This window comes from Rhipicephalus microplus, chromosome X (genome assembly GCF_043290135.1).
Source record: "Rhipicephalus microplus isolate Deutch F79 chromosome X, USDA_Rmic, whole genome shotgun sequence".
In the NCBI taxonomy this organism is placed as follows: Eukaryota; Metazoa; Arthropoda; class Arachnida; order Ixodida; family Ixodidae; genus Rhipicephalus; species Rhipicephalus microplus.
In genome coordinates, this window is record NC_134710.1 from 380,543,257 (window position 1) to 380,565,210 (window position 21,954).

The window sequence follows — 21,954 nt, forward strand, 5'->3', positions numbered from 1 at the left end:
CTAACAGAAAAGAAAAAAAACTATTTCGTGAACAAATTGATTAGCTGCCCACAGCCCTAATTTCATTAACGGAAGACTTCAAGGCATACATGGATTACATCACAGATAAAGAGCCAACTTACACGCCTCAGTTGCACGTCCTCTTTTTCGTGAGCCCCAGTTGTGGCTGCGGTAACTGGCGGAGTCGTATATGGGCTAGTCGTCCCCCTCATCAGGAGTAGTAGAGCTGTCCTTTCTTTTGCAGCCCTGCCCGCGACTCGGACTCTTGTGCGAGCACTGGTCATCGTTCTCCTGTTTCCTTTTTCATCCACGTCCGGATGTACGACCCTCCTCGGAATGAATCGCTGGCCAACGGTGTTGGGCGCTATTTCCAGCCGCCGCTCGAAAGCATCATCCGTGACGTCTGGTGTGACATCGTAAGGCGACAGCGAGTTGTGGACAATGGGCAGCCTGATCCCTAGGAGTAGCCTTGCAAAAGCGATGCCAAGGACGACACTCAGGAACTCGACACGGTGGGGTTTCGAGGGCTCACTCAAGGATTCGGGATCCAGCGTCTGCTCGGAAACAGGCCGTGAGCCATCTTCGTAGTAGTATCTCGCAAAGCTACGATCTGATGGCAAAGAAGGTGCTTGCCACGGACCTTCTGCCAGGAAACATAAATCAGCTGGTGACGATGCAGCCCCCGTCGGTGAAGGCGTCCATTCGCTGGGCAAAGTCCGGCGTGGTGGTGAGACGACGCTGGAATGCTCGGCGTCCCCGCAACACTGAGGCTCCCCTTGAACGGGCTGCATTCTCGCCAAATGCAAACGTGGACAATCGAAGGAAGGTTACAAGCAGAACGAGGCAACGGTGCACGTGACGTTGTCACTTCTTTGTCTTCGCTGCCTCACGGCACGCGCACCGGATTCAAGCGTTCTTGTTCTCGTTAACGTTTTGATCGTGGCGCATACCAGCTATGGGGGATTGGCCAATAATCGAGTGGTTTTAGAAATTATTGTTCAGATTTAAAATATTGGAGATATAATAGAAAGATTACTGACAACCTAGGAAAGTATGATAGTTGATCTAATGCATACAACTCTTTCAATGAAAAACGAGTTTATTCTCAGAAAAGAGAAATAATCTGATTTATACCTATATAATTTTATAGACACGTTAGAATAATGAAACAGAATAATTAGTCAGTATATTAGATTCATCAAAATAGTCCTGGACGGCCGCGCATGCTGTTGCAGTAGAGAACCCAGAAATGGAAGCTCCAAAAGGCAAAATGGCGTGAAGAGATAAGTCAATACCAATACCACGTAAACGTATTTCTAATAGAGTTTTTCGTAATGTGTTAAACTGCCTTCAGGTCAAAAAAAAATTATCTATTGTTTCAAGTTCATCACAGAACGCGCACAGTGGCGAAAATGCCTGAGCACACTTGTGTTTATAGAAATTTAGATTTGGTACCCGGCAACACGGCCTTTTGATAGCTACTTCTTGTTTACTAGTTCGGAGAGTCTCTTCGCCCGGGATATTATAAATGGAAATATTCGGTAGAGTTTGCTAGTGCTGATCCTCTAAAGACTTCCGCAAGCGTACGTCTGCGGAATCGTGCAGCAGTCACATAAACGGACGATGGGCAGTGTGGTAAAATCAGTTCGCTAATTGACGACTTAGCTAAGGAATCAGCTATTTCATTTTCGAATAAGCCTTTATGTCCAGGCACCCAAACTAGTCGAACTTTTCTCAAATGCGCAGGTACTAGTGAACGGAACGCCTTTGTTACTTGATTATCAGCACCAACTGAAAGCGCCACACAGAGAAATAGGGAATCTATTTTTATGACAGCTGATGCAATTGCTGTATTTACCTTGCGTAAAGTGAGCACTACTGTCAGAAATTTAGCCACAAAAACGGGCATTAAATCAAGTAGTTGAAAGCAAAAACTCCAAACCAAAGTGGGGCTGAAAATACCAACCTCTGACTTTTCGTCACATTGTGATGCGTCTGCAGCTATAATGAGGTTTGTTGTAATACTGCGCAGATGATCTTGTAGTAAACCATCCACAATATTATGGGGAAGTAATTTGGCGTTTTTATAAAAAATATTGTCAAATTGAATTTCCAAAGCGTATGAATTATCACGACTAGGCATGACGTCGCATATAGATAAGTTTAGAGGCTTCAGTAATGTTTCCACAAATATAATTTGTGTGGTGTGAAATCGCAGCCATCTAGCACCAAAAAATGATTTCGGGCTGGAAATAAAGGCTGTTTCTGAGTGTCGTAATGGTTATTTATAAATTCTTAAGAATGTTTGAACAGTCAGAAGGCGAATATTTCAAGAAAGAGCAGGGACCATCGATTATAGATACAACACATTGTTAGCAACTGTTTTAGGCAGCCCAAGGCATAAGCGCAAAGCTTCTTTTTCCAGAAGAATTAGAGGCCGCATTTTGTAAGCTGGAACTCCAGAGAAATCTACACAACCAAATTCCAAATAGTACGAATGTACATGAAATCTATCATTACCAATGTGCCTCTTTTCGTACTTATGCGGTAGTTGCTTAGCTTAATATATGCCAGTGGCCCGAACACCTTTTCTGGCGACATATTCGATATGAGGTCGCCAGTTAAGAGATGTGTGATAAATTACGCCAAGGTATTTAACAGATTCCACCTGTGGTATATCCTCATGATGGTAAGACAAAAAGATGTGTACGGGGTTTTGAAGCGGGAAAACAAGGAGGGCAAATTTACTCGGATTAAGTAGAAAGCAGCTGCCATCGAGCCAGCTCTTTATTATGTTAAGGTAAGTATACAGCCGTCCGTAAAAGGTCTGAATGTTATCTGCTAATTCAAAAAACGCCATATCGTCTGCATAAACATAGGTTCTTGCAGCCTGTTTACGTGGAACGGTGGTCATTAGTAAATTAAATAGCACCGGCGAAAGCACTGAGCCTTGCAATACTCCCCTCGTTTGTGTATGAGTATATGATGAAAACTCATCTTTAAAACATTAAAACTTCATGTCTGCAAGAAAATTGTGAACCCACGCTACTATGTATGATGGAAAATTAGGGTATTCTAATCGATCGTTCAAAATACAGTGCTCTACGGTATCATATGCTTTAGCGATGTCTAACGTAACTAAAGCTGCATATTTGTTATGCAGCCGAGCTAACTGAAGCCTACTTTCTTAATCAACGTGGACATCCCAAATTTAACAACCAGCCCTGAACCCGGTTTGACAGAACTTAGAATTGACCTCACAGTTATAAGTTCATTATTTCGTATATTGATGATTCTCTCAACCAGGTTCACTAAATTTGATGTCAGTGCGATTGGCCTTACGTTATCCAACATGTATGCTTCATTTTCATTTTTAAGCAAAAATATAATTTTGGAGAGCTTCTATTCAGGGGGTATCCATGCATTCTCTAACGAATTATTCACTAGTTCTAGGAAAAGAGTAGGTGATTCCTGAAGTAAAAGTTTTAACGTGCAGTTCATAAGTCCATCTGGTCCAGCAGCTGTCCTCGGTAAGCATAATACTGTCTGACTCAATTCAGCTAAAGAAACTTTTGGAAATTCGTGCAAGTTTTCTAGCATGGGCCGAATAGCCAAAAGATTAGCAGTAAAGCGGCGTACCAAACTTGTGTCCATTTCTTGCGGCGTCAAAACACATGACTGCAACGTTAAAGGTTCTGGCAGTACTTTTTTGTCCGAAAGTAAGCGAACAGAGCACGCTTATTTCTTGATTTTGCAACATAATCGAAATTTCTACTGTCGTATTCTTCATTCGCGTGGTTCTAGTACGGTTAAATACGTCAGCAAGGAATTGATAGTCCTTCAAGTTGTTTGGGCTTTGATTATGAAGAAGTTTTCTTCAAAAGTTTTCTTCAAGCGCCTTTTCTTCTTCTATAATCGCGCGTACACTCATCGTTCCACCAACAAGAGGAGGATCATTTATTCGATGGAATAGAAAATTCAGAATTGTTTCTAGATCTCTTCAGCATTGAACCAATCGTCGATGCAATCTTCTTAGTACTGGCATTTCGAAGCTTAGAAATGGCAGAATGGAGGCAGGCTTGAAATTCGCTATGGTTGATGTATGTGCGTTTTGGCTGATGTAAAGTTATTGTTGGACTAGTAATATTTAAAATTACAGGAGGATGATCGCTGTTAGTTGCCGAATCCAGAACAGCCCATGAGAAAACCTTGATTTCATTGGAGCAAAACGCTTAATCTAATACTGAGCAAGTCTGACCTCGGACAAGTGTTGCATGGCCTTTATTTAGACATGAGAGGTTGGAATCAATAGTGCATTCCCACAGTCGCCTACCACAAGAATTTGTCCTTAGGCCCCGAGACAAATTATGTGAATCAAAGTCTCCTGTGAGTACAATTTCTTTTCTGCATGGTACCACAACACTGTCAAGATATCGCGTACTTTGCACACCGGAGGGGAAGCAACAATTTAAAACTGAAAAAAGGTGGTAGCTGTGGCGACAGTAGTCTAATGCTTAATTTTTTACAATCGGAGTCTAACATTCAGAAAGACATTTTCGCCCTACGGCATAATTTACCTGATACAAGAATCATTAAACCACCACCAAGTGATAGGTGATCTAATCGAGAAGAACGAAAACCTGCAAGATGGAAAATTTTATCTGGTGTAAGCCAAGTTCCTTCGAGAATTAAAATGTCAAGAATAAAATTATTTTGAAACAAATGTACGTCGGTTGAGGCACAGAATATAGAACGGCTATTACACTGTATTACCCTCAACTGACCAATGGTGTTGGGCGCACCGCAGCGGCACATGGCGAGCCCTTGTTCGCATCTTTACGCGAAATGCCTGATTCATTCCGTTTAGTTTTGGCCTTCAGATCGGTGAAGATAGGGGATCTGGTACATTTATTAGTTAGCACTTCGAGTTCCATATCCGTTGCTGCACTTGTGCTCGGCTGAGGCATATGTCGGTCCAAGTGCACGTCTGTTCCTGACTGCTTAGCCTTGTCTGCAGATACAGAAAGTTCGTCCAACACTACATTGCGTAGCTGAGTGGCATCGCTGGTAAAGTCCGATACTGCAGGTTCTGTACTAGTCTGTACTCTTTGCCCAATCTGATTTAAAATAATTTGCACCAAACAGTCGGATAGGTTACATATCGGTTTATATATTGCCTTACTCACTGCCATTTCTACAGCAGTTTCAATAGCCTGCGAAAGATATGAGTCTATACTGGAAGTGTAGCGCACTGTAATGCCATAGTACCCAAAAGCCCTGTCTCTAACTATGTCAATGGCTTGCCTTCGAGAAGAGTATTTCGTAATGGGCTTGTGCATTGGTTAATATGATGATGATTCTCGGAAGAACGGCACAACCTATCGCGAGGGATGGGCACGAAGCGTGCTTCAGTATAATTTGCAAAGGAAAATGTTATATAAATAAAAAAGGCACACAGAGAGATGAGAAAAAAGGGGCGAAGGATATGCGAAAAGTATAATCTATATGGAAGAGAAATTATTTGCGATATTTTTGCTGTCTCTTATTGCAATGCTACTGATCCTGAAGATGAACTTATGAGATAAACGATGGCTATATTTAGGGTAAATAGATAAAAGCTTTTCCTTCTGCTTTGATATCTGCTACACACAATAATGAAGGGCTGGATCGTTTCTGCATGATTACAAAAAATACAATGGTGGGAAGGAACGAATCTAGGCATGTGTAAATAAATATTTAATGACGGCATTCTGCATCGCAGTTTTGTTAGCGTAACTTCTCATTTGCCTTGTGCTTCCTCAAGAGCTATTCCACGGATACTTAAGGTGCGGTAAATTTGTGTCGGTATCCTGGGCATATCTTAATTGTCAAAATCCACTAGGGTGGCAATAACTGAAAATTGAGGAGCCATTCCAATGCTGGAAGGTGGATTGCCAGTGTATTGCTTTCGTACACGACATTTATTTGATACAGAATACTGAGCCATAGCAAATCACACACTTTGCGAATAAATTTAAGTATTTATCCAGAAAGTGTGCCTTGTATTTTGTACATTTCAACCTTTGCATTTAGGTTGCCTGAGTCTTTTTGCTGCGAAGCCTGTCGTCTCGTCTGGCTCGCCGCAAGCGCTTGAGGTTTCGTGCATCATCTTGACTTGCGTTTGCTGCTAATGCGTACCCTTTATTTTAAGGGGGCCAGTGGTTTGAACGAGCCAGTGATGACGATTCATCCATGTTCCTGGTATAGTGGCCCAGCACGGCCGGAAGTGGAATACTAACTGAGCTATCGGCGTAACAATTCGTGGGGTTTTACAAGTTCAACTTCAACGCAAGTATTCGCAACCATCGCACATCAGCATACACCGACAATTACTTGTTGACGTTATACACCACACTCCACAGGCAACACAGATAAAGGGAATCAAACAACAATATTAGCGAAAAATAGGGTAACACACGCCAAAAAAAAAACTCCGCTGAGCCGGATTCGAACCTTCTAGAGTCCACCGCTCTACCAACTGAGCTATCCACGGACCGGTTTCTGATGTTTTACAAGCTCTATTTCAACGAACTTATTCGCAAGCATTGTACATCAACATACACCAACAATTACTTGTTAACGTTATATACTACTCCATAGCTAAGACAAATAAAGCGAATTAAGCAAAGCAACATTACCAAAAAAATAGAATAACGCCCGCAAAAAAAAAAACTCCATCGAGCCGGATTCAAACCATTGACCTATGGGTAACCATTGAACAATATTGCGCTTCTACAGTCCACCACTCTACGAACTGAGCTATTGGCGAAATGATTCGTGGGTTTTTACAAGCTCTATTTCAACGCACTTATTCGCAACCATCGTACATCAGCATACACTGACAATTACTTCTTGACGGTATACGCTATACTCCACAGGCAAGGCAGATAAAGAGAATCAAACATAGCAATATTAGCGAAAAAAAAGGATAACGCACGGCGAAAAAAATACGTCGAGCCGGATTCAAACCAGTGACCTATGGATAACCATTGCACAATATGGCGCTTCTACAGTCCACTAATCTACGAAATCAGCTGTGGACTTTTTTTTTCATTACCAGCTTCAGTATATACATATGAACGAAACATTTTAACTGCACAAAAGAAAATGAATGTTTAAAAAAGTTCTATTGACTTGCATAATGTCACTGTAAACGGTGCGCTGTTTTGATAATACTTCTACCTGCGGTAACCATACTGGCACATGTGTGGGAGACTTCTGTTCTTCAACAAATCTCTAAAGACTTTTTTTAAACATTGACTCGCTGATCTAGCTTCAGCATCGACATTTCGCACTGACATACGACATCTTCACCCACTGTGCAGTACAAAAAATCATTATTGGGGTCCTATGGAACACCATCTTCACTGTCGATGGCCAAAAGCTGGATTTCTTGAGGATGCAAAGGGAAATCTTTCCTAAGGGTCCGCTGCAAAATATCCCACATGAACACTGCACCCCAACAGTCCAGGAATACATGGTCAATTGTTCCGTCTCGTTTGCGTATGTCACATTGTACACACCAGGATAGTCAAAAAAACCTGTTTCATTCATCCAAGTCTTCACTGTAAGCGTGCTAGTGTGCAAGCGAAAGAAATACGTTTTAACACCAGGTGGTACGGGCATCTTTTTTACTCGCTTAAGCACGTCTTTTCCTGTTTTTGTACAATACTGAGTTTTATAGAGTTATAGAGTGGCATGGGCCACACGATTTCACGAAAGTCTCTGTACAATTTTTCCTATTTACAAGACATAAATAGCTCATTGAAAGTCGACTGAACAATCAGCGCGCTGACATAACTACTGCTTTTAGGAAACCGCGAATGCTTCCGTGATTATGCTCAGTCGAAACAATGAGTTCGGGTAAAGCATGACATAACCTTCGCTGGCAGGAAGGGATGTTCTACATTCTTTTAAAACATAAATTGGCTAACAATTTGTCGCAAAAACAAATGACCTAATCCAAGCCCACCATCACGGACTCGCATAAACGAGTTTATTTTGCTACTTCACACTCATGTGGAGCCCAAAATAAGCACTGTGAATGTGCGATGGACCTTTTGGGCATTTATTCTCAAACAGTGAATTACTTGCATGACGTACCACAATTTACTTATGAGAAATGGGTTCTATACTGTCACCTTAGCAATAACTGACAGGTTAGAGCCATTCCATTTTTTTTATTTTTCTTGTGGTTTATCAATTTTCTCATGCCAGTGTGGTTCACTCTCAATATCATTGCCCAGGGGTACTCCTAATACCTAACAGGAGGGGTAAAGAAACTTAGGTTGGCGAAAGTGTCGGGAGTAGACGGCCACTAGCCGTGCCAGAATCCGTGGCACTTTTCCCAGTTCACAGTACTTCTACTGGCAACACAAAAGCACATGACCGTTTTAACAACATGCAGTATGATCTCTTAGTCACTACAGAATGTGGCAACATCATCGGTGTAGGCCAGCAAACGCACCTCTACTTCTTGTAATTTAAAGCCACGTATCACGTCACTCTGTATCATCCTCATCATCATCACCATCATCCTCATCATCATCACCATCATCATTAGCCTGACAACTTCCACTGCAGGACTAAGGCCTCTCCCATGTTCCGCCAATCAACTTGGTCCTGTGCTTCCTGCCACCATTTAACACTCGCAAACCTCTTAATCTCATCTGCCCACCTATCCTTCTGTCTCCCCCTAACCCGCTTGCCTACTCTGGGAATTCAGTTAGTGACCCTCAATGACCAGCGGTTAACCTGTTTACGCGCTACATGGCCGGCTAATTTTCATTTCCTCTTATTGATTTCAACTAGGATATCCTTAACCCCGGTTTGTTTTTTGATCCACTGTGCTCTATTCTTTTCTCTTGAGGTTACACCTACCATTTTGCTTTCCATTGCTTGCTGCGTCATTCCCAATTTACGCTGAACCCTCTTTGTAAGTCTCCAAGTAGCTGCTCCATTATATATCATCCTCTTGAGGGATAGTGGCAATCTAACTGTCATAATTTGAGAGTGCTTGCCAAATGTGCTCCACCTTATTCTTATTCTTCTAGTTAGTTCAATCTCGTGGTTCGGCTCCGTGATTATTACCTGTCCTATGTAGACATAGTCTTTTAAAACTTAACGTTCACTATTACCTATCTCGAAGCACTGCTATTTTCCGAGGTTACTTTCGTTTTCTGCAGATAAATTTGAAAACCTATCTTTCTGCTCTCGTTGTCTAAGTCCGTAATCATAAGTTGTAATTTATCCCCAGAGTTACTAGGCAACGCAATGACATTGGCGAAGCGCAGAATACTAAGGTACTCCTCATTAACTCTTATACCTAACGGTTCCCATTTTAGGCCTCCGAAAACTTCCTCTAAGCATGCGGTAAATAGCATTGCGGAGATTGTATCCCCCTGCCTTTACACCCTTCTTGATTGGTATTCTGTGGCTCTCTTCATGAAGCACTATGGTAGCTGTTGGTCCCTGTAGATTCCTTCAAGGATTCATATATATGCTTCGTCGACGCCCTGATTCCGCAGTGTCTGCATGACAGCTGACATTTCTACTGAATCAAACGCCTTCTCGCAATCTATAAAGGCGATTTATAGTGGTTGGCTATATTCTGAGCATTTCTCTAATGCGAGATTGATAGTATGAATTTGGTCGATTGTTGAGCAGCCTGTTCGAAATCCTGCTTTTTCATTTGGTTGACTGAATTCTATGGTTGTATTTATTCTGTTAGTTATTACCTTTGTAAATAGCTTGTATACTACGGAGAGCAAGCTTATTGGCCTGTAACTCTTCAAACCCTCGTCATCTCCTTTTTTTGTATTAAGATGATGTTAGCATTCTTCCAAGATTCTGGTACTCTTCCCGTCAAGAGACACCTCGTAAACAGGGTGGCTAGTTTTTCTAACACAATTTGTCCTCCATCTTTCAGCAGATCTGATGCTACCTGATCCTCACCAGAAGCTTTGCATTTTTGAATGTTCTCCAAGGCTTTTCCGACTTCTCTCATTACTGGTGGGGTGTCACCTGGGTTACAGCTAGCTCTTATATTAAGCTCGTGGTTGTCCAAGCTACTGTACAGATTTCTGTAAAACTCCTCCGGTATTTTAACTATCCTATTCATATTAGTAGTTATTTTTCCTTCCTTGTCTCTTAGTGCATACATCGAAGATTCGCCTATCCCAAGTTTTCTCTTCACTGCTTTGACGCTTCTTCCGTTTTCGAGAACGTGTTCAATTCTCTCCGTGTTATACCTTCTTACATCGAATACCTTACGCATATTATTCCACTTCGAAAGCTCTACCAACTCTAATTAGTATGTTGTACTGGAGGCTTTCATACTTTGAAGCTTCTTAATGAGATTCTTCGTTTCCTGGGACAGCTTGCAAGTGTCCTGTCTAAATACCGTACCTCCAACGTCCACTGCACACTCCGTAATGATACTCGATAGATTATCATTCATTTCGTCTACGCTAAGGTTGGTTTCTTCGATAACAGCAGAGTACCTGACCTGAAGCGAGACTCTTATTTCCTGTACTTTCCCTCTTAGTGCTAGCTCATTGAGTGGCTTCTTGCGTATCAGTTTCTGTCATTCCTTGTTCAAGTCTAGGCGAATTTTAGACCATACCATTCTATGATCACTGCATCGTGCCTTGCCAAGCACTTCCACATCCTGCACGACGCCTGGGTGTGCACTCATTACAAAGTTTATTTCGTTTTTATTTTCGCCATTAGGGCTCCTCCATGTCCACTTGCGGTTTCCTCGTTTTCGGTAGAAGGTATTCAAAATCCGTAAATTATTGCGTTCTGCGAATTCTACTAGTAGCTCTCCTTTGGCATTTCTAGTACCGACGCCATTATCTTCTAGTACCTTGTCTCCAGCCTGCTTCTTCCCTACCTTTGCATTGAAGTCTCCCAACAGTATAGTATACTGTGTTTTTACCTTACTCATTGCCGATTCCACGTCCTTATAGAAGCTTTCAAATGACGCGTCATCATGGCTGGATGTAGGCGCATAAGCATGTACTACCTTCATCTTGTATCTCTTATTGAGTTTAATTACAATACCTACAATCTTTTCATTGATTCTATAGTATTCCCCTAAGTTGCCAGCTATGTTTCTCTGAATAAAGAACCCCACTCTCAGTTCTTCGCAAAATTATTCACCAAACAGTCCAAAATGTAATGCTGAAAGATGGCACCCTTGACGCAGAGATCTACGCACTGGTATACGATCACTGACCACCTTATTAACAATTAACTGCGTAGTGCATGGCCTATGCGACATTGCAAATCCTTCCCTAATAATATTGTGAGGAACCGGTTTATTTGGCCAGGCTCGAGCTCAATCACGCTGGTGATGACATTTTTAGATGAAGAAAATGTACAGGTGATGATGATTACAAAGAGAATAAAGAGTCATTCGCTTGTCGCGCTCACACTAATTAATTAGTGTGAGCGCGACAAGCGAATGACTCTTTATTCTCTTTGTAATCATTCACTGTATTCTCCTTGTAAGGAAGAGGTTGCATTAAGCCAGCCGGAGCAGTTGTCGGTCGTTTTCGCCGTTGGCAATGGACACAGGAGGCGACGTACTTAGCGACGGCTGAAGAGAGGCCAGGCCGAAAACAATGACTTCGTATTTTGTCGTAAGTCTTGTGGTAGCCTAGATGAGCAGCGGTTGGATCATCATGAAAGGCTTCCAGAACTTCACGTTGCAGAGAACGTGGGATGACGGGTACCCACTTGTTGCCATCGATGTGGTAAACGTAGCGACGTAAAGCATCACCGACAAGCTTAAATTGTTTAAGTTGTCGACGGAGTCTGGCGTTTGGAGGAGTAGTAGAGCCGATCAAGCGGTCAACAATGGTGCGGCAGTATTGGTCGACACGTTGTTGTGAAACAAGGACGGATAGGGTGGCAGGTGATGAACTTAGCGCTGCGATTGGAGAGGTGCTGTCGTTTTGGAGTATCGACGGTGAATTGCTTCCGCTGGGCAAAGGACAGCGCGATAGAGCATCAGCATCTTGATGCTTCTTCCCAGATCTGTAGGCGACATCGAAATCATACTCCTGCAAGCGAAGCGCCCAGTGACCAAGGCGACCCAATAAGTTTTTCAGCGATGAAATCTAGCATAGGGCGTTATGGTCGGTCACGACGGTAAAATGACGGCCGTGAAGATATGGTCGGAATCTTTGCACTGCCCAAACAACAGCAAGGCACTCCTGCTCGGTGATAGTGTATTTCTTTTCTGGAGCGGTAAGAGCACGACTTGCGTAAGCAACGACGCGTTCGCGTGAGTTTTTGTCACGCTGCAAGAGTACCGCACCAAGACCATGACTACTTGCGTCGGTGTGAAGGATGGTGGGTGCGGTGGAATCGAAGTGGTACAGTACCGGATCCGACGTGAAGGCTTGCTTCAATGCCGTGAAAGCGCTTTCGCAGTCTTCGGACCAAATGAAGGGGACGTTCTTTGCGAGGAGTTGATGGAGCGGACACGCAAGTTCCGCGAAACTACGTATAAAGCGCCGGAAGTAAGAAGATAACCCAAGAAAGCTGCGCAAGTCCTTTTGACGTAGTGGACGAGGAAAATCGAGGACAGCGGCAAGCTTCTCGGGGTCGGGCCGAATTCCTTCTTTGCTGACAAGGTGGCCGAGAACCTTGATTGTCTTGCTAGCAAAGGTACATTTCTTGGTGTTAAGCTGTAGACCGGCTTTTGCAAGGCATGTGAGGACTTCGTCAAGACATTGTAGATGCTGCGAGAACGTGGATGAAAACACTACTATGTCATCGAAATAGCACAGACATGTTTTCCATTTCAAACCACGCAATACGCTGTCTATCATGCGTTCAAAGGTGGCGGGCGCATTACAGAGTCCAAAAGGCATCACATTGAACTCGTACAACCCATCTGGCGTTGAAAAGGCGGTCTTCTCTTTATCAGACTCCGACACTGGTATCTGCCAGTAGCCTGACCTAAGGTCGAGGCTGGAAAAATACTCTGCGCCCTGTAATGAATCCAGTGCATCGTCGATCCGAGGGAGGGGATAAACATCCTTGCGCGTTATTTTGTTTAGCGCACGGTAATCGACGCAGAAACGCACTGTCCCATCTTTCTTTTGAACGAGAACAACTGGGGATGACCAGGGACTCGAGGAAGGACGTATGATGTTGCGTCGTAGCATGTCTGAGACGTTTTCCTCGATGATCTTGCGTTCTGCCTGAGACACGCGATATGGACGCCGATGTACCATACGAGAGCCGTCAGTCTGGATGCTGTGAGTAGCGGTGGTAGTCATGCTGAGGGCGGGCGAGTGCACGTCAAATAGAGAACGGTGTCTATTCAACAGGGCGAGCAAATCTTCAGTTTGATGAGGTGTTAAGTCATTGCTTATTGTTGCGGACACAATATGGCCTACATTTACATGGTCTATCACACACAAAAGAAGGTCATGAAGAACCTTATCAGAGGCTTTTTCAAAATCAATTTGTAGCATAGCTACTCCCACGCCGTCACATCGCAGCATTCCAGGATAGAACGGGTGACCCCTGTATTCGTGGTAATCGAGTGGATATCTGGATGACAATCAGTATGCAATTGATGTGTCGTCACATGACTGTATATATGTGCACATCGGCGCTAAATAAAGGCATTTTATTCCTGCTGGGCTGACTGATAACGTTATTACGAATGGTGACGAGGGTCCTACGTACCCACGTAGGCGGCACTCGGGCAGCCATTCAGACGGAACGGAATCAAGCGAACCGCGCATTCGTCCAGTGAACACCCAAGTACGTGCTCCCGGAGTATACGGAATCACCTAGCCAACGCCCTGCAGAGGTACTCGTCTGAGCAACGGCTACGAGACGTCGAGACTAGCCAGTGAAAGCAAGGAAACGCCGAAACTACAAGTATAGCATCTCTAATTTTCTCGAAATGCCGCTACTGGTGAAAATAGCAGAGTTTGACCCAAAGACGCAAAACTTCGAGTCGTACTTAGAGCGTTTTGGGCATTTCTTAACTGCTAATGATATAGCCGAGGCCAAGCGCCTTCCCGTCTGTTAGACAATAGTAAGCCGAGAGGCTTACGAAGTGCTGAGAAGTCTTGTTGTGCCAGAGGCACCGGGGCAAAAGTCGTACGAAGAAGTAAAGCGCCTCCTGAAGGAGCACTACAGCCCCAGAAGTTCAGTAATAGCGGAACGGTGCAGGTTTCACTGGCACGTACAGCAGGAGGAGAAGTGTCGAAGAGTTCATCGTGGAAATTAGTCAGGAAATGCAACTACGGTGACTTCTTGCAAGGCGCCCTGCGAGATAGATTGGTTGCTGGTATACGGAACGAAGAAACCCAGCGCACTCTGTTTGCTGAACGAGAGCTGACATTTGATGGTGCTTGTAAAATTGCCCTGAACAGGGAACTAGCGGCACGAGACATTGAGCAAATGCAGTCCAGAGAACTAGAAGCATCAGTGCACTTTGTCAAGGACCGACCACGCCAAGACGAGAGATCAGCTAAGCCCAAGGCAAGGCAAGTTCGCAAGAGCGGAACTTGTGAGCGGCACGGCAGGGGACACTCGTGTGAAGTGTGTTGGTACAAAAACTCTGTTTGTCGGAAATGTTCAGAAGTAGGATATTTGAAAAACATGTGGCCGAATCCTAGAGCGAGACCTAAGAGCACGAATGTGCTCTAATGTTCTGACGAGGACTCGGAGCATGAACTGTACCATCTAGTTAATGCAACCAAATCCTCTTATGAAATCAGCGTACAGGTTGAAGGGCGCGCGCTGAATATGCAGATTGACACGGGAGCGGCAGTCACTATTATTCCGGAGCGAGTTTACCAATCTCAAGTTTCACACGTAAATTGTGGACCATGCAAAATGTCATTTCGCACGTATACTGAGGAGCGAATACAGCTCAAAGGGCAGTGTCAAGTGACTGTGAAGTACAAAGACCAAAGCATGACGTTACCCATGATTGTTGTTAACGACAATGGCAGGAAGTTACCCGCTCTGATCGGGAGAAATTGGCTAGAACATCTAAATCTTCACTGGCTGTAAATGGGCCAGATTGCGGTCAAAGACAGAGTTGCGCGTCTAAAACAAAAGTACCCTGCCCTGTTCGCCACAAAATTGGGAGCAATACAAACGTTTCAAGCACAGGTAGTCTTAAAACCGGTGACCACGCCGGTGTGCTGCCGCGCTAGGCCAGTCCCATTTGCACTGCAGGAAAAAGTTGAACAGCAGCTGCGGGAACATGTGGACACAGGCATGCTGCGCCCGGTAATGCGCAGTGACTGGGCTACACCCCTAGTCACTGTTGTAAAGAAGAATGCAGTGTCCGGTTATGTGGGGACTACGAAACAACAGTAAACCGTTCTCTGAAGACGGATCATTATCCCCTTCCGAGACCAGAGGACTTTTACATGGCATTAACAGGCGGAAGAGTGTTTAGTGTGCTAGACCTGTCCTCGGCGTATCAACAACTCCCACTTAATCCGGAGTCACGACCATTTTTGACAATCAACACCAGTCTGGGGCTGTGAGTTTCAGCGCCTTCCTTACGGGGTGGCTAGTGCGCCCGCAATCTTTCAGGCTATGATCGATGAGGTGCTTTACGACATCCGACACGTTGGATGTTATATCGATGACGTGATCGTGACAGGATCTGACATTGACGATTGCCAACAAACACGAGAACGTGTCTTTCAGAGATTGAGCGAATATAACATCACCCTCAACACTGCTAAATGCCGGTTCTTTCGAAAAGCAGTTACATATTTAGGCCACATGGTCACTGAACAGGGAATTTACCCCACAGTCGTCAAAAAGAGGGCAATCTTAGAAGCACCTGATCCTATATACTACAGTCATGGAGCTTAAGGCTATTTAAGCATGTGGAATTTTTATTACAGCTTTCTTACTAACGCCTTGACGGTTGCGGAACTGCTCTACCGGCTCCTGAAAAAGAAAAAAAAAATGGACGTGGGAAAAAGCATGTGGCGACGCGTTTCAATCTACGAAATACTTGCTGACAAGCAGTAAGGTTCTGACATTCTATCGCATCAAGAAACCGCTCACAATGCTTTGCGATGCGTCGTCCTACGGCTTAGGCGCTGTGATTTTTCACGAGACAGCCGAGGGTGATGAAATGCCAATCGCCTTCGAGTCGCGTACACTAACAGAAGCAAAAAAAAAAGTGTGCACAGTGCGAACGTGAAGCTTTGCCAATAATCTATGGCCTAAAGAAATTCCACCGGTACCTGTATGGCCAAGAATTTACCATATACACATATCGTCAGCCACTACTAGGTGTACAAAGGCATGATAAGCATATTCCAACTGTAGCTGCTGCACGGATGCAACGCTGGGCCCTAACGCTTGCAGCTTACAGGTACGGCCTGAAATTTAGAAAGGGTAAAAGTTTAGAAGTAGCAGACGACTTATCTAGGTTACCCCAACCCGTACATGCTAAGGATGAGGCATCGGAGTGCTTATCAATCTTTCAGTGTGTCCCGCTGACAGAAGACGAGATTGCAAGGTTCTCAAGGCGAAGCATAACACTCAGCCGTGTGGCCCAATTTACGCCAAACGGGTGGCCTAGACAGCATGCAGATGAGTTGAAATCATACTATGTTCGCAGCGAGGAGCTATCATTGAAACAGGAGTGTGTGACGTGAGGCGCAAGAGTCGTAACCCCGGAACACATGAGAGAGCGCGTGCTAAACATGCTACATGAGAAACACCCTGGCACAAGCCGCATGAAAATGCTGGCTATAAGTTTCGTATGGTGGCCAGGAAAAGATTTGGCCATTGAACAGTACGTGCAGAGGTGCAAGATTCGTCAAGCAGTGCAGCCAGCTGCCCGGCCTGTTCCGCTTCAGCCGTGGCAATACCCTGCGCAGTGTTTTTCACGCGTGCTAGTAGATTTTGCTCAGAAAGACGTGAACGTGTTTCTGATATTGGTCGACTAATTCTCAAAATGGATTAAAGTGTGGCCTATGGCATCAACGTCAGCCCAAAAAACCCTGCAAAAACTACGGGGTGCCTTTGCCACTTACGGCTTGCCAGAACTCCTCGTAAGTGACAACGGGCCGCAGTTCACCTCATCTGAGTTTGCTGATTTTTTAAGTACCAATGGCGTGAAACACGTTCGTATTCTACCTTATCATGCTGCATCCAATGATGCTGCTGAACGAACGGTACAAACCGTAAAAAAGGCCTTTCTGAAACAGGTGCTTGAGAATAAGGCCTCGGGTAAGCAGCCGACGCTGCAAGAAAGTATTGATAGCTTTCTCATGACCTACCGGAACAGGCCAAGCAGTGTGACAAGCAAATCGGTGCTGAACTTTTTTTGAAACGCCAACCACGCGTGAAACTTTCACTACTCAAACCGGATTTCACAAAAAGCATGCAAAGCAAACAAAAGAAATTAAAAACAACGCAATTTGTGTCGCGGGCAGGAGCGCAGGTTTGTTGTGCGAGACCATTTATCGGTGAAAACTGTGCGTGGTTAAAGCCTCTCCTGGGAAGAAGGTGTGATTATCCAGGTTTTCAGTGCGGTGACATACATGGTGAAAGTGCGCGATATTTAACGCTTCACACACACCGACCATCTGCGCCCTCGACATGCGGACCCTGCTCTAACGCCACCGCCATTCGAAGTGCGCGCCGAGCAACCCACAACAGGAGAGGTGCCGCCGGACCCCACTTCGACAGAATTGCAGCAGCAGACCCACCAGAATGGCAACTGTTTACCTGGAACTCCGGCGGAACCCAAAATCAACGACGCGCTTGAGCACCACGAATTACAACCCTCGAAACATGCACAGCAGGCAGAACCGAAGGACTTGGCCAAGTCTTCCACGCCGGTGGCGGCATCCGAATCGCCGGAACCCCCCCTGCTACGTCAAAGTGTACGTGCAAGCCATTGAATTGGTTTCAACAAGAGAACTTTAAGTAATTGTTTCTTTGATAATTATGTGTTTTAAGGTAATTGTTACTTACGGTGACTAGCTGTGGCCAAAAAATTGTTGTTGAATTGAGCGGGAAGAAGCTGTGATGGCGCAGCATGTCACGCCACGTGTATATCTGGGTGACAAGCAGTATGCAATTGATGTGACGTCACATGTCTGTGTATACATATGCTCATCGGCGCTGAATAAAGGCATTCTATTCCTGCCGGGCTGACTGATGACGTTATTACAGGTATGTCGCCACGGGATCCTGTTTCCAGACTAAGCGCAGTGTCACCAATGTTCGCTGCAAACTCTCTTCGCCGGTTCACGGCTCAGAACGAACACACGCGGAGCAAATTGTGTATCATAAGCTCACAATAATATTTATGTCATGACAGACCACCACACATATTTCGAATTTACTCTGACGAAGGGAGACGTACACAGCCAACGGGACTCGGCCCAGTCCGAAGCGAGGGTGGCCTTGTTAGGCATGTTCTCCGTCGGCTGGGTCCACGGCTAGTGTAGTCCGGCGTGTGAAGTCACCTGAAGTGCACGTCTATTGGTGGAGACTCATGTACATCCGCTTTTGAGGGTAAAATGCCGCTGCCTTCTTAAGTTGAACCCGACAATAGTGTCTCTTGTAGGAAGGCCAGCATGGGGGGGCGAGATAGCACTGCGCAATGCGTTCATAACAGTATGTACTGGGCCGTTTACTGCTAAATGAAATGTGGAAGTACACGGCAACCACTCGGCACTATTGCTGGCAGAGACGCTTGACGCGTCTCGACGGCGGTGGCTGCGCCCTCCTCCTCGAGTGTATCGGTGCCTACAAAAAAAAAACTGGCGCATCTGAGCGTCGGGGGCTTCCTCGCCCACGTTTGGTACATACGTTGTAAATATAAATGTTTCGTTTTCTTCTGGTTGCATTTTGTATTGCCACTGCCTGGATGCTCCCTTGTGCAGGGAGCATACATTCATCCCATTCGTAATGTCATCACATTCGTGATGCGCCACTGCTGGTGGTCAGTGATCCTGTCATCACGAATGTGATGACAGGATCACTGACACTAGCGGTGGCGCACAATCAATGTATACAGCCACGGCATGGCATAGCCTCGATGTATCCATTTTCGGGTGCACACATCCACTTTCTCTGTGAAGATGCCTGGCTAACACACAAAGTACGAACGGCATCATTGATCACACCGTGCCCAAAAGCAATCACATGTATAAGCTAACAAATCACTACGCACGAACAAGAACCGCAAAATATCGCACGATGCCCCACCACCGCAGGCGACGAGTCAAAAAAGTGTCAATGGCATTCCTTCCAGCTTCCCGGATGCTAGCGCACCACGTAAAAAATATACAAGCTTGACGTTATTTTCCTCTCTTTTACGGAACGAGCGCTGGAACGCAAACTTCATTTACGGTCTTCATTTACGGAGTGTTCATTTACGGTCTTCCCCGCTGTTTTCTTAAATACGCAGCACAAAAATTTTGTTGTACGTCCATTTCCGCCATTTTTTTTTTTTTTTTGCGAAACAGAACACAGTCTGCGATTTTCACGGTCAGTTCCGACGTTAAAACACGGATATTTTTTAGTATTCTTATCGAGATTTCCGTATGAATACATGAACTTGATCTGCTTAGGTGTACAAAACATACTAATTCAGCTGTGGAAAGGTGGTCGACCTTCAGGCTTCGCCTTGACCAAATATTAGAACTTTCAACAAAGCTAACATCAGTTGGCTCGTACGTGTGCTGCGAGTTCGTACGCAGACCACAGACGCTTCAAGATGTTGGAACTTTGAAGACGACTGAGTATCGCCAGTGTCTCCTCTAGAGTGGTCCGGCACTACTTCAAGGCTACTTAAGGAGAAAAGGTCGAACACTTTTTCGTGCTTCATGTTGACATCACCATTCTCGCGCATCCACAGCTGTGCTCCGAACTAAATGGCAATGCACGAAGGCTGCTGACATTTTTCGTTCATACGTTCATCAAAATCTACGGTATTGAGAATGTTACGTACAATGTACACAACCTTTTGCATCTGGCTGCTGCCGTCCATCTGTTTGGCCCTCTAGACGCTTTTAGTGCATTTGCAGTGGAGAGCTTTATGGGAAAGTTGAAGGCTCTCGTTCACCCGGATATGCTGCAGCTGCAGCAGCTGCACAGGCGCCTGTACGAATTAAGACAAGCTCCAGACAACAATGCCTCGTGTCCTCACACCCCACAGGAAAATCAACACTTGTGCTCCGAGCATAGGAGAGTTTGCCTGCCCAAAAACTGTTTAACCAAAGTACTGCATGGCACGTGTGAATAATGCGTTTCTGAAAGCATATTTAGCCAACAGTTGCTGTCTGCTTATAGATGACAATGTCATCGTAGCAGAAATCTTTGCATTTGACAGCAGGAACATGCCAGTAGTGATCTACCGCAGCTATTTACGAAGAAAACCACAACATAGCTACCCAATCTGATCATTGTTCAGAAAGTTTCAGTGCTGTCGCAGAACCTTCGCTCATGGAAGTTGCACGACAAGAAAACGAAATGTTTTCGAGTTCTAGCTGGCCATGATGAATTTTCGATTTTTCCCCTTATTCACGCCACTGTTATGTCATGCGACCATGCTAACATAACATGGAGTACACCTCGACAACAATCGGCCGGCCAGTAATTAAAGCCAACAAGATGCCTTCTTGCGTTCTGCGATGATGACCGATGAGAAATGCAAGACAAAAGTTATGCGTGTACAAAAGCTTTATGTCACTTCAAGATTTTTTAATTACCGTGACTGTTGTCTGATGCCATTTACGCATACTTTCGTTAGTCGAACTTTGTAGCACAAACAAGTTGTTTCAACAGTAACTGTTTGTGGTCAATCATGCGGTGATCAACACGTGGCAATCATCAATTTTGTTTTTTACGTACGTCAAGATCTTCCCATGCTCGATGCAGATTTGTTAGCAGAGCGTGCCCAAGGTATGCAAACATTTTGTTGTACACGCGGGGCCAGACAGAATATATATATATATATATATATATATATATATATATATATATATATATATATATATATATATATATATATATATATATATATATATATATATATATATATATATATATATATATATATATATATAAGGAAAGAAGTGTATAGCTAAGGGCTCATTTTTTCCTGTTTTTTACACAATATTAATGAGATCTAACAGACAATAATGCCAAGGAAAGTATAGGGGAAGATTTTAAACCAAATTGTAATGTAAATACGAAGAAAAGTGGGTGAAAAGATAACTTGCCGTGATCAGGATCCGAACCTGCGACCTTCGAATGACGCGCTCGATGCTCTACCACTGAACTACCACGACTGCAATCCCCCCAGCCACTTTATAGGGTTTATATGTGAATTAAACGTGGGAGTGTCAGTCAGTGCCACCAGTAACCATGGCGGCGAGTGTGGCACACTCTTTTGAGTCTGTTTGGCGTCACGTAGCACGTGAACTATATATATATATATATATATATATATATATATATATATATATATATATATATATATATATATAAGGGAAAGAAGTGTATACCTAAGGGCTCGTTTTTCCGTGTTTTGACACAATATTAATGAGAACTAAGAGAGAGTAATGCCAAGGAATGTACAGGGGAAAGAAAAGTGGGTGAAAAAATAACCAACCGTGAGCAGGGCTGGTTATTTTTTCACCCACTTTTCTTTCTTCTTAATTACATTCGATTGGCTCTAATAACTTCCCCTGTACATTCCCTGGCATTACTGTCTGTTAGATCTCATATATATATATATATATATATATATATATATATATATATATATATATATATATATATATATATATATATATATATATATATATATATATATATATATATATATAAGGAGTCTTTTTCTGAAATGGGCTAAATCCAAAACGGACACTAGCT

The 21,954-nt window shown here is 44.1% G+C and overlaps 1 protein-coding gene across 2 annotated transcripts in view; it reads right to left on the minus strand.

The window, feature by feature from the left end:
* LOC142776420 (uncharacterized) overlaps positions 1–21,954 on the minus strand; it is a 49,073-nt gene that overhangs the window by 21,627 nt on the left and 5,492 nt on the right. Inside the window, exon 1 of one of the 2 annotated variants that reach the window (XM_075880047.1) lies at positions 123–5,309. The exons of the other annotated variant lie outside the window; for it this stretch is intronic. Within the exon in view, the coding sequence (XP_075736162.1) occupies positions 123–791 (669 nt within the window). The 5' untranslated portion in view covers positions 792–5,309. Of the gene's footprint in view, positions 1–122; positions 5,310–21,954 lie in introns of those variants that run through there. 2 annotated transcript variants of the gene reach the window in all.